At 43.4% G+C, this 13,394-nt stretch overlaps 1 protein-coding gene across 3 annotated transcripts in view; it reads right to left on the reverse strand.

Moving 5' to 3' along the window:
- Positions 1-13,394, reverse strand: part of LOC124041907 (la-related protein 4B-like) — a 43,098-nt gene that overhangs the window by 15,204 nt on the left and 14,500 nt on the right. For all 3 annotated transcript variants that reach the window (XM_046360060.1, XM_046360059.1, XM_046360061.1), the window contains exons 3-7: positions 8,655-8,808; positions 2,575-2,748; positions 1,635-1,713; positions 263-399; positions 17-120 (exon numbers count right to left, since the gene is read on the reverse strand). In XM_046360060.1, the coding sequence (XP_046216016.1) occupies positions 17-120; positions 263-399; positions 1,635-1,713; positions 2,575-2,748; positions 8,655-8,808 (648 nt within the window). The remainder of the gene's footprint in view (positions 1-16; positions 121-262; positions 400-1,634; positions 1,714-2,574; positions 2,749-8,654; positions 8,809-13,394) is intronic.

A 13,394-nucleotide genomic window follows, 5' to 3' on the forward strand; every position in this document is an offset into this window, starting at 1 on the left:
TAGCCAGTGAACGTACCTCTATGGGAGTGCTCTCAGGGACCTCTCGGAGGATGACGATGCAGCGGTTCTGGTTGGGTCTCACCTTCTCCCCCTTCTCATCCACCTGGACCAACGGCAGAGCTATGGAGGCAGGGAAATATACAAGTCCAGTGAATTTAAAATCGAAACAATGTCTCTTTGGTGTCAACAAAAGAAAATGCTATAAGTAAACGTTAAGTCTTGTTAAAAATAAACATTTTATATTTGTAAGAGTGTCACTTACATCGTAGGATATCGACGATCAACTCCACATCCGTGCTGAGTTTCTTGACGTGGTCCAGATTAGCTACCGTCACGATTGGTACATATTGGTCACTATCCATCTGAGAGATAAGATACATGTCGCTGGACAGATTCTCTCTGAGAGAAAAGACAAAAAAGTTGAGTCCCTCCCTGTAAGTCACTCCTCCCTACAGCAGCCACAAGTGTATTTATGACAGCATGAAATAAAGCTTTCATTTAGAGCACGCCTTCAACAAAGGGCAGGGATAGAACTAATGAGAATGCGACCGCTGTGCATCATCATAGCAACCAATTTTACTGGCTGCATTCTAGCATGGGCAGCACTTATTCACCATCAACAAAATCTACAGCCCGGCCTCCCGAGTGTCTCAGTGGCCTAAGGCCCTGCATCACAGTGCTAGCTGTGCCACTACAGATGCTGGTCCGTGCCCAGGCTCTATCGCAGCCGGCCACGACCGGGAGACCCATGGAGCGGCACACAACTGGCCCAGCGTCGTCCAAGTTAGGGGAGGGTTTAGCCGGCAGGGATGTTCTTGTCCCATCGCGCTCTAGCGACTCCTGTGGAGCCTACCTCTCCAGAGTCCACCAGGCGCAATGCACGCTGACACGGTTGTCAGATATACAGCGTTACCTCCTACAAAATTGGTGCAGCCGGCTTCCAGGTTAAGTGGGCATTGTGTCGAGAAGCAGTGCAGCTTGGTTGGGTTTCGGAGGACGCACAGCTCTCGACCTTTGCCTCACCAGTCCGTACGGGAGTTGCAGCGATTAGACAAGACTAATTACCAATCGGATATCATGACATTGGGGAGGTAATTATTTTTTTTTAATAATAAAAACTACAACCTGGGATCGACAATTATGGGGAAGAGCATAACAAATGGTACAGTTGTGGTGTAAATGAATCCCAATGAAAGTTCTGTCTGGCGGGTTCAGTGTTCTGTAATGGCAGAGCTGTGCATCTGTGCTGCTTGACTGTAGTTTATAAGGTTGCTGCATTATTGGCTGTATTGTAGTAGACAATGCTTGTGTACCAAATGGCAACCTATTTCCTATACACAAGGGTTAAAGCAACAAGACAAAATCCATTGAGTGACAGATCGATTCCCTGGGGCCAAGTTAACCTCCCCTCATGTAAAAAAGTAATGAACTTCATGCTTTTAGGGAAAGAGGATTGCCATTTGATGGCAATCCGCTGCAGCAACAGACCTTTAACCCCCTCTATAAAGTGCACTACTTTCACCCAGGGCCCATTGACCAGAGCACTATATTGGGTCTGGTCAAAGTAGTGCACTATACAGGGAATAAGTATGTAATTTGTGACAAAGCCCGTGTGTAGTATTGCTGTTACTCACCGGGAAAGACAGAACTCCAGGGTCTTCTTCAGGTGTTCCCGGAGGTCCTCTTGAGCGATCTCCTGCTGGGTCTCACTGCCTGCTCGTCACACAGGGGGAATAGACAACCCAATACTCAGCCACTTTCATGACATGAGACTATTAATTTCATTCAACTCAATGGCCAAGTATCAAATGGCAGCTTAATCCCTATGTAGTGCACTATTGTGACATGCGACCATTCATTTCATTACTTGCAGTACCGTGTAGGCTATTATTATAAAATACCTGTTCTACAGGAAACTCCACAAAGTCAAAACAAAATCATTGATGCATAACGTACATCTCTAATATTCTAAAAATAAGGTTGCAGTGAATTCTGAATACCATTTGTATGAGGGGTGTGCCTAGTATTCAGACAAAAAAAATATCAGGGTTGGGAAACACTGGTCTAAATAACTCAACTGGCTAGTTTTCATGTCTGTAAAGAGAAGGGCTGTACGTTGACCCTGCTGCTCTGATTGGATAGAGCAAAACTGTATTTCTCTTCTACTCAATTCTTTACATAATTTCATCCAATCACTTCTCCTCACATGTTATGGTCGGCTCATTTAGATTGCTGCTGCCTCTTGTTAGCCTAATACTATGATGAATCAAAGGGCAAGGATGTTTGCTAGCTAACAAGCTATCAATGTGCATAATATCTAGCAAGTATGGCGAGGGTAAGGAAAAAATATGAACTGGAGATGCACATTCCGACAGAGCGCACACTTGTCTATCCGTCCCTCTACTAGTTGAGGAAACAGACACTCCTACCCACGCAGCTCCTCATCTGCAGCTTTTTTTGGTCTATAAACATGCAAGGAGATCAGTGCATCTACTTATTTCTATAATTGTGCATCACTTTCACAGACGCTTTGCTCAACTCAAATTAATTGTCTCCAGTGGATGAAGATCCCACCTGTTTGAGTTTCCTCCTGGCCAGACTCTGGGTATGCAGCATGGTCGGAGCACTCCAGCGTGACGGTGGCAGCCATGGGAGCCGGCTCTGCCAGTATCACCGCCACCGGCGGCGGCTCATCTGGGTCAGCTAGTAGGGTCCCTTCAAACACTTCGTCTTCGCTGGCTTCACAGCCTGGAAAGAGTAACACGGAGACAACCAACCACGTGGTTAACATTAGCTAGGAGCTACTGTGATGGCTAAACTTAGAGAAACAATACACGTTATGCAGTAGTAATCAGTTGATCTAGACACGGTCAATATTTAGATGTAAAAATGGATACCATAAAAATATGATTACTGTTAATATAAGATCTCCTAAAATGCAATCCCTAAAAATAACTTAACATTACAAGCTGTAGGTGTCTGCACAGCGCGATATCAACCAAGAGCATATCGAAATGCTTTTTCTCTACCAAATCTCTGGATTCCTACCGAAGCTCAACCTTTACAGCAGATCATCACAGCTAGCTAGCTGCTATCCACGTGGCTACACCTGGCTAACGTCTCTGTCCCGAAGCAAGCACCAGTGTGCCTGGAGCTAGCCTCGAGCTAGGCCCATCTCCCAGCTAGCCGAAGAGGTCTATGAGCCAACTCTTGGGCTACAATACCTCTTTTGCCAATTGGCCTGGACCTTTTACTGCCAACACGGCGCCCCGCCGATCCACCACGACCGGTCTGCCGACGTAACCGTCCGAGGGGTTTCAACAAGCTCAAGTCCCCCGGAGGCCCACCTGCTATCCCTGGCCCGTTAGGGAGATTCAGACCGCTGTCTCCAGCTCGCCTAGCAACTCACTGAACCCCATGATCACTCGGCTACACATGCCTCTCCCTAATGTCAATATGGGAGAGGCATGTGTGTCTATTGCTGTTTTGGTTAGTGATTGTCTTATTTCACTGTAGAGCCTCCAGCCCTACTCAATATGCCTTAGCTAGCCCTTTTGTTCCACACCCCACACCTGCAGTGACCTCACCTGGCTTAAATGGAGCCTCTAGAGACAAAACCTCTCCCATCGTCACTTAATGCCTAGATTTACCTATGTACTCACATCATACCATACCCTCGTCTGTACATTATGCCTTGAATCCATTCTTCCACACCCAGAAATATGCTCCTTTTACTCTCTGTTCCAAACGCACTAGACGCACTGTTCGTATAGCCTTTAGCCGTACCCTTAACCTCTACATCAACGGAGTAGGATAACCCAGGCCCTGCATCCCCCAGCACCGCTCCCATAACCCAGGCGCTCTCATTTGTCGGCTTCTGTAACCGTAAAAGCCTTGGTTTCATGCATGTTAACATTAGAAGCCTCCTCCCTAAGTTTGTTTTATTCACTGCTTCACCCCAGATTTGACTGCCCTTCACCAGCACAAAAACATCCTGTGGCGTTCTGCATTAGCATCGAAAAGCCCCCACGATATGCAACTTTTCAGGGAAGTCAGGTACCAAAATCCTCAGTTTGAAAAAGCTAGCCTTAGCTTTCCTAACAGAAATTTGCATCCTGTAGCACTAATTCCAAAAGTTTTTGGGACACTAAAGTCCATGGAGAATAAGAGCACCTCCTCCCAGCTGCCCACTGCACTGAGCATAGGAAACTCACTAACGATAAATCTACAATAATGTCAATAAGCATTTCTCTACGGCTGGCCATGCTTTCCACCTGGCTACCCCTACCCCGGCCAACATCTCAGCACTCCCTGCAGCAACTTCCCCAAGCCCCCCACTTCTCCTTCACCCAAATCCAGACAGCTGATGTTCTGAAAGAGGTGCAAAATCTGGATCCCTACAAATCAGCCGGGCTAGACAATCTGGTCCCTCTCGTTCTAAAATTATCCACCGAAATTGTTGCAACCCCTATTACTAGCCTGTTCAACCTATTTCTTATCGTCCAAGATCCCTAAAGATTGGAACGCTGCCCCAGTCATTCCCCTCTTCAAAGGGGAAGACACTAGACCCAAACTGCTACAGACCTATATCTATCCTACCCTGCCTTTCTACGGTCTTCAAAAGCCAAGTTAACAAACAGATCACAGACCATTCCGAATCCCACTGTACCTTCTCCACTATGCAATCTGGTTTCCAAGCTGGTCATGGGTGCACCTCAGCCACAAACAAGGTCCTAAATTATATCATAACCACCATCGATAAAAGACTGCACTATGCAGCAGTCTTCATCGACCTGGCCAAGGCTTCTGACTGTCAATCACTGTATTCTTATCGGCAGACTCAGCAGACTTGGTTTCTCTAATGACTGCCTCCACTGGTCCACCAACTACTTCTCAGACAGAGTTCAGTGTGTCAAATCGGAGGGCTTGTTCTCTAGACCTCGCAGTCTATGTGCCACAGGGTTCAATTCTCAGGCCTTTTTCTCAGACTCTTTTCTGTGTGTGTGTGTGTATATATATATATATATATATATACAGTGGGGCAAAAAAGTATTTAGTCAGCCACCAATTGTGCAAGTTCTTCCACTTAAAAAGATGTGGCCTGTAATTTTCATCATAGGTACACTAAAACTATGACAGACAAAATGAGAAAAGAAATCCAGAAAAATCACATTGTAGGATTTTTAATGAATGTATTTGCAAATGGTGGAAAATACGTATTTGGTCAATAACAAAAGTTTCTCATAACTTTGTTATATACCCTTTGTTGGCAATGACAGAGGTCAAACGTTTTCTGTAAGTCTTCACAAGGTTCACACACTTGCTGGTATTTTGGCCCATTCCTCCATGCAGATCTCCTCTAGAGCAGTGATGTTTTGGGGCTGTTGCTGGGCAACACGGACTTTCAACTCCCTCCAAAGATTTTCTATGGGGTTGAGATCTGGAGACTGGCTAGGCCACTCCAGGCACCTTGAAATGCTTCTTACGAAGCCACTCCTTCGCCCGGGCGGTGTGTTTGGGATCATTGTCATGCAGAAAGACCCAGCCACGTTTAATTTTCAATGCCCTTGCTGATGGAAGGAGGTTTTCACTCAATCTCACGATACATGGCCCCATTAATTCTTTCCTTTACACAGATCAGTCATCCTGGTCCCTTTGCAGAAAAACAGCCCCAAAGCATGATGTTTCCACCCTCATGCTTCACAGTAGGTATGGTGTTCTTTGAATGCAACTCAGCATTCTTTGTCCTCCAAACACAACGAGTTGAGATTTTACCAAAAAGTTATATTTTGGTTTCATCTGACCATATGACATTCTCCCAATCTTCTTCTGGATCATCCAAATGCTCTCTAGCAAACTTCAGACGGGCCTGGACATGTACTGGCTTAAGCAGGGGGACACGTCTGGCACTGCAGGACTTTGAGTCCCTGGCGGCGTAGTGTGTTACTGATGGTAGGCTTTATTACTTTGATCCCAGCTCTCTGCAGGTCATTCACTAGGTCCCCCGTGTGGTTCTGGGATTTTTGCTCGCCGTTCTTGTGATCATTTTGACCCCACGAGGTGAGATCTTGCGTGGAGCCCCAGATCGAGGGAGATTATCAGTGGTCTTGTATGTCTTCCATTTCCTAATAATTGCTCCCAGTTGATTTCTTCAAACCAAGCTGCTTACCTATTGCAGATTCAGTCTTCCCAGCCTGGTGCAGGTCTACAATTTTGTTTCTGGTGTCCTTTGACAGCTCTTTGGTCTTGGCCATAGTGGAGTTTGGAGTGTGACTGTTTGAGGTTGTGGACAGGTGTCTCTGAAAACAAGTTCAATCAGGTGCCATTAATACAGGTAACGAGTGGAGGACAGAGGAGCCTCTTAAATAAGAAGTTACAGATCTGTGGGAGCCAAAAATCTTGCTTGTTTGTAGGTAACCAAATACTTATTTTCCACCATAATTTGCAAATAAATTCATTAAAAATCCTACAATGTGATTTTCTGGATTTTTCTAATTTTGTCTGTCATAGTTGAAGTGTACCTATGATGAAAATTACAGGCCTCCCTCATCTTTTTAAGTTGGAGAACTTACACAATTGGTGGCTGACTAAATACTTTTTTTGCCCCACTGTATATGCATATTATTATTAGTATTGGATAGAAAACACTGAAGTTTCTAAAACCGTTTTGAATTATGTCTGTGAGTATAACATAACTCATATTGCAGGCAAAAACCTGAGAAATTCTACTTCCTGATTGGATCTTTTCTGGGGGTGGCAGATTTTCAACCAAGCTCTCATTGAAATTACAGCGAGATATGGATGAGTTTACTTCCTACACCTTCCACTAGATGTCAGTCAATAGAAATTTGTCTGATGACTAAATGTGAAGGGGCGTCGAATGAGACAGTAAATAGTCACCACTTCCACGAGTTGACCATGCACGTTCACAGGGGAAGGACCTGCATTCCACCGGTCATCTGAAGTCATTCTAATTCTCCGGTTGGAACGTTATTCAAGATGTATGTAAACAACATTCTAAAAATGTATTCAGTACATCGTTTGACATGTTTCTACTGACTGTTACGGAACTTTTGGACATTGTCACTTTATAGTGGACGCGCTTTGTGACTGTTCACCAAACGCGCTAACCAAAGTGGCTAATTGGACATAAATAAACGGACATTTTCGAACAAATCAAGCATTTATTGTGGACCTGGGATTCCTAGGACTGCATTCTGATGAAGTTCATCAACGGTAAGGAAACATTTATCATGTCTTTTCTGGTTTCTGTTGACTCCAACATGGCGGCTAATTTGGCTACTGTTCTGAGCTCAGTCTCAGATTATTGCATGGGTTGCTTTTCCCGTAAACTTTTTTTAAAAATCTGACACAGCGGTTGCATTAAGGAGAGTTATATCTATAATTCCATGTGTATAACTTGTATTATCATCTACATTTATGATAAGTATTTCTGTTGAAACGATGTGGCTATGCAAAATCACTTAATGTTTTTGGAACAAGTGAATCTAATACGCCAATGTAAACTCAGATTTTTTTAAATAAATATTTATCAAACAAAACATGCATGTATTGTGTAACATTATGTCCTATATCCCATGAGTGCCATCTGATGAAGATAATTCAAGGTTAGGGTCATTTTTTTCAAGGTCATTTTCTCCATTTCTGCTTTTTGTGAATGCTATATTTTGGCTGTGCTTATTGTGGTTTGGTGGAGAAATAATTGTTTGTTGTGCTTTTGCTGAAAAGCATATTTGAAATCGGACACTGGTGGGATTAACAACAAGATTACATTTAAAATGATCAGACACATGTTTTAGGAATTGTAATTATGAGATTTGTGGTTTGAATTTGGCGCCCTCTATTTTCACTGGTAGTTGTCATACCGATCCCGTTAGCGGGATTGCAGCCATAACAAGCATCAGCTGTCAGAGCAGTTTACCTATCACTGTACCTGTACACAGCCAATCTGTAAATAGCACACCAAACTGCCTCATCCCCATATTGTTACTTATCCTCCTCTTTTGCACCCCAGTATTTCTACTTGCACATCATCACTCCAGTGTTAATGCTAAATTGTAATTATTTCACCTCTATGGCCTACTTATTGCCCGATCGCCCTACATTTGCACACACTGTACATAGATTTTTATATTGTGTTATTGACTGTATGTTTGTTTGTGTTGTTCGTGTTTGTCGCACAGCTTTGCTTTATCTTGGCCAGGTCGCAGCTGTAAATGAGAACTTGTTCAACTGGCCTACCTGGTTAAATTAAATAAATGAAAAGCTGTGTCAATTAGTTTTATTTTGATTGATCATTTCCATGTCTCCACCATTCCCTTGTTAACTGCCACGGCGGCTAAACTTGGCTAATCTTAACTTCTGCACATTAAAACAAGTGATTATGCTCATGAGTTATTTAAAGGATAGCTTGGTAATATTCATAGCTCTCCCTCTAAATTGATAAATGATTCACCCCTGACTGCATGTGCCATGACGACATGGAGTGTGTCCCAAATGGCACCCCATTCCCTACATATTGCACTGTTTTTGGTCAAAAGTAGTGCACTTTGTAGGGAATAGGGTGCCATTTGAGACTCAGACAGGGACACTAACAGAAGGAGTATTCTTATCCGGTCCTTAAAATGGCTGACCTTCTGGCCCAGGGTTAGCGGAGCTGCTAACGCAGCCGTCCTTCCATGGCTGGAGAGCAGGTGGATCTGCAGTCCCAGTGGTGGTGTCCAGGTTAAGCATGTGATTGGCCCATGCTTTTGCATTGGGGTTCAGGTCAGAAACCTTGGCAGATTCCTGTTTCAGGAGACAAGATAGTATTATAAACATGAGTTCAGGTAGGCCCCCACACTTTATCAGACTAAAGGAATGTAGGAGGGATACTGCTCAAAAACACCGAAGTACAGAATTAGGCATACTGTAAGCATAGTGGAATATAGGCTGGATCAGGGAAGAATGAGAAGGTAACCTACAGAAGGACTTTTTGTCAGCTGCTCATTCCCATTTTAAAAGCCCTGCCAGTCAACTTTGCCTGCTTGTAGTGTGACCATACAAATAGCAATGTGCAAATAGAAAATGGCCACAAGTTCATCTTAGTACAGCCCCACACAAACAAGGCTGATCTCCATTACGAAGACACCACTATGCAAGCAGACAATCCCTCTGGGATTACTAGTTATCTAGTAGTCCGAGTTGGGGCAACAGACTCTGTGGAAAAAAATGCTAGTCGGTTCCAGAGAAGACATCATGAAAAACACACACAAAACAAAAATCAGTGTTTCCATTTATGCACACCACCACTGCCATTGCCACCACACACAAAAAAAAACATTAATTTCTGGGATGGAGAAAAGCTTTGCGATTGGATTTAGTCATTTTGACAGAAAGTATGTAGAAAAGCTAATGTACCTATACATTTAAGAATATAATCTTTGAGAACTAGAAAACCCCATCGACAATGAGAAAACAATTAATAGATTTGCAGGAAATTAGCAACATTTCTCTTCGCTGCTAAATCCAGACCAATTTAAAACAGCACCAACCAAGCCCATAACCACACCACCTGACAGGGCAACCACCTATGCCCCTTGTTAGGGCAATGGAAACGTCAGCTCTACCCAAAATCACAACCAGCTAATTGTAGCATTACTGCAAAAATGGTAGAGGCAAGTGGGAGGGGGAAAAGTAAGGAACTTGTCTGTTGGCCATGCATTAAAGACAAATTGGATAAAGCAAATTGTGATGAATAAAAACAGTGTTAAAGTATACCAGTTTAATTTAAGGACCAAAACATTGACAGCTGTGCCACAGATTCCAAAATAGTTTGAAAGATATCTTTCATGTACTGACACACAAAACAAGGCTGGATACAAAACTTTGAATTGTTAAATTATAACATTCTATTGGTTGCAGGAATTGTGTATAACTATAAATCTCTCCCTCTATATAAAATCTCTATAAATATAGGATACAACCATAACAGTTCTGCGGATTTTGCTGAGAAGAGACCGAATCAGATCATTTGTTTTGGTGCTGCACATATGAAGCTCGTTTTTGGTCGCAGGTCCAGGACTGGTTGAAGCGCAACATTTACCTGGAACTAACACTGCCGATTTTACTACTGGGTGGTTTGAAAAGTCATAGCTGAACAATATAATAATTTAGGCCAAAATGTTTAATTTACAATGTGTTGAAACTATGCATTTGTACAGTTGAAGTCGGAAGTTTACATACACCTTAGCCAATTACATTTAAACTCAGTTTTTTCACAATTCCTGACATTTAATCCTCGTAAAATTCCCTGTGTTAGGTCAGTTAGGATCGCCACTTTATTTTAAGAATGTGAAATGTCAGAATAATAGTACAGATAAGGATTTATTTCGGCTTTTACTTCTTTCATCACATTCCCAGTGGGTCAGAAGGTTACAAACATTCAATTAGTATTTGGTAGCATTGCCTTTAAATAGTTAAACTTGAGTCAAACGTGTTGGGTAGCCTTCCACTAGCTTCCCACAATAAGTTGTGAATTTTGGCCCATTCCTCCAGACAGAGCTAGTGTAACTGAGTCAGGTTTGTAGGCCTCCTTGCTCGCACACGCTTTTTCAGTTCTCAATCCTATGGAGTATTTGTGGGCAGGTCAGGGCTTTGTGATGGCCACTCAAATACCTTGACTTTGTTGTTCTTAAGCCATTTTGCCACAACTTTGGATGTATGCTTGGGGTCATTGTCCATTTGGAAGACCCATTTGCGACCAAGCTTTAACTTCCTGACTGATGTCTTGAGCTGTTGCTTCAATATATCCACATCCTTTTCAATCCTCATGATGCCATCTATTTTGTGAAGTGCACCAGTCCCTCCTGCAGCAAAGCACCGCCACAACATGATGCTGCCACCCCCGTGCTTCACGGTTGGGATGGTGTTCTTCGGCTTGCAAGCTTCCCCCTTTTTCCTCCAAATATAACAATGGTAATTGTGGCCAAAAACAGTTCTATTCGTTTCAGACCAGAGGACTTTTCTCCAAAAAGTACGATATTTGTCCCCATATGCAGTAGCAAACCTTGCGTACTATTGTTTGTACAGATGAACGTGGTACCTTCAGGCGTTCAGGAAATTGCTCCCAAGGATGAACCAGACTGGTGGTCTTCAATTTCTTTTTCTTCTGAGGCTTGGCTGATTTCTTTAGATTTTCCCATGATGTCAAGCAAAGAGGCACTGAGTTTGAAGGTAGGCCTTGAAATACATCCACAGGTACACCTCCAATTGACTCCAATGATGTCAATTAGCCTATGAGAAGCTTCTAAAGCCATGACATTTTCTGGAATGTTCCAAGCTGTTTAAAAAGGCACAGTCAAGTTAGTATATGTAAACTTCTGACCCACTGGAATTGTGATAGTGAATTATAAGGGAAATAATCTGACAGTAAACAATTATTGGAAAATTACTTGTGTCTTAACCGGCTTGTCAAAACTATAATTTGTTAACAAGAAATTTGTGGAGTGTTTGAAAAACAAGTTTTAATGACTCCAGCCTAAGTGTATGTGAACTTACAACTTGTGAAACATCACAGCAAATAGAACAAAAAAAAAATGGTGTTAAGAGATTGTGGCGTAATCTGCTCGGAGCCTTCACCGTGCGCTGCCACTTTAAGAGCGCATGAGCAGTAAGGAAGGGGAAATAAAGAGAGCTCGTTCAGCTGTTTGGGGAGGAACTCTTGGGTGGCGCGACAGTTTGATTGTGTGTGCTGTGCTGCAGAAGTTGTTTGTTTTCAGCGTTTGTAGTTTATAAAGTATTTAACTCAATCATCGGTGTGATCGCTTTAGATCGTGGTTGTTTTTGTTTGGGACCGCGCCCGTTATGGATTGCATGGATTAGTAGCAACATTGTTGCGAAGCTTTAACAAACAAACCAACAGACAGTCCGACACCGGCAGGCCTGAACACCACAGCTAAGATTGATCTTTTTCTCTCTCTTCCCTCTCATTCCAGTGCTTTACTCTGCAACAGACTATTTTTCAAATGCACTTCCCATTGAAGTTCATTAGAGCTGGACTATCATTTCCCTGCCAGAAGTATTTGGATGGACATTTTAGTAGGTTGCTTGCAAGTTGTATATTATGTGAACTGTATTGAGGTGGGGTGTACTAATGACATGTGGCCGAGAAGACTGGACATTTTTAAGGCCTTTGTTGTGTCGATGAACACCCCCCACATTCATACCCTCTGCACTCATCCACTAGAAAAAATACAGATTGCAAATCCTATGTTGATGACTGGGTTCGTTCTTGTATGAAGTTGCTGTTGAATTGCTCTGCCATTATTAGTATTAGTATTATTGTATGAGGTATTCTTGTTTGGGTTACCCCTGTGCTGTGATGTGGGTTTTATATGGTGTGTATTCTCTTTTCTCTCCACTGGCTATCTGGTAAACAGGCTACACTCTAGGCAGTCTCTTCAGCTGATGTGTGTGGGTCTGGTAGTGGTACTCACTCTATTCTACTATTTTCCTTTCGGCATGGTTAATACCTGCCTGGCGCCCGAACAAAATCTCTCTTTACCCCTCTCTAATAAATACCGCTACAAGATAGATGGAGGGGTTGAGTGGAGCTGAAGGTCGGGATTAAAAACAGAGGGGTAATAGTTATTACTAACTATCAGATAGAGCACAACTGATTGGGATAAAAAGGAGACTGTAGTGGAGGGTTGTGGTGAAAGCTCTACTATTAGAGCCCTGAAAGTCCTGAGGCAAAGGAGCATGTCTGTAACAGTTACTCTCCACTGGCTGCTGTCAGAAAATGGTCCAGCGCTGCATCCAACCCAGTCCTGCACACACTGGGCTCAGTCATTCCACCAGTCCTGCACACGCTGGGCTCAGTCATTCCACCAGTCCTGCACACGCTGGGCTCAGTCATTCCACCAGTCCTGCACAGTGTTGGTCGCTGTGGACCCTTCTCAACCACAGGCAGAGTCAACGCACAACAAATAGTTTACTATTATCACCTGGGTACTCCCAGAGCTTTCAGAAACATCACATTCAGCATGACCTCCCATAGTCTTCACTGTGAGCTCTCTGATGCTTCCGAGGCTGTGTCGGTGGTTGTCCATCTGTGCTGTCAAACTGGCTCACAAGGAGTTGAGGAGCGGATAAGCATCAGATTTACAGGGAATAAGCACTCTGATGAGAAAGACACGGCTGTGTGAGCTTCTGACTTGGCGGCTGCCGATTCGTCGCAGTGACCAATTTCCATTTCATGGGCTTCGGTTTCATCACTTCTGCTGCTGGCTGCTACCCTCAGTCATTCTCCCTCCATCAAACCCCACATCACAAACAAACACAGATTGACTGACGGCTAAGGAGTTATGGTTAAATCCACCTGAGCCAAAGCT

The sequence above is a fragment of the Oncorhynchus gorbuscha genome, linkage group LG08, assembly GCF_021184085.1.
Source record: "Oncorhynchus gorbuscha isolate QuinsamMale2020 ecotype Even-year linkage group LG08, OgorEven_v1.0, whole genome shotgun sequence".
Classification (NCBI taxonomy): domain Eukaryota; kingdom Metazoa; phylum Chordata; class Actinopteri; order Salmoniformes; family Salmonidae; genus Oncorhynchus; species Oncorhynchus gorbuscha.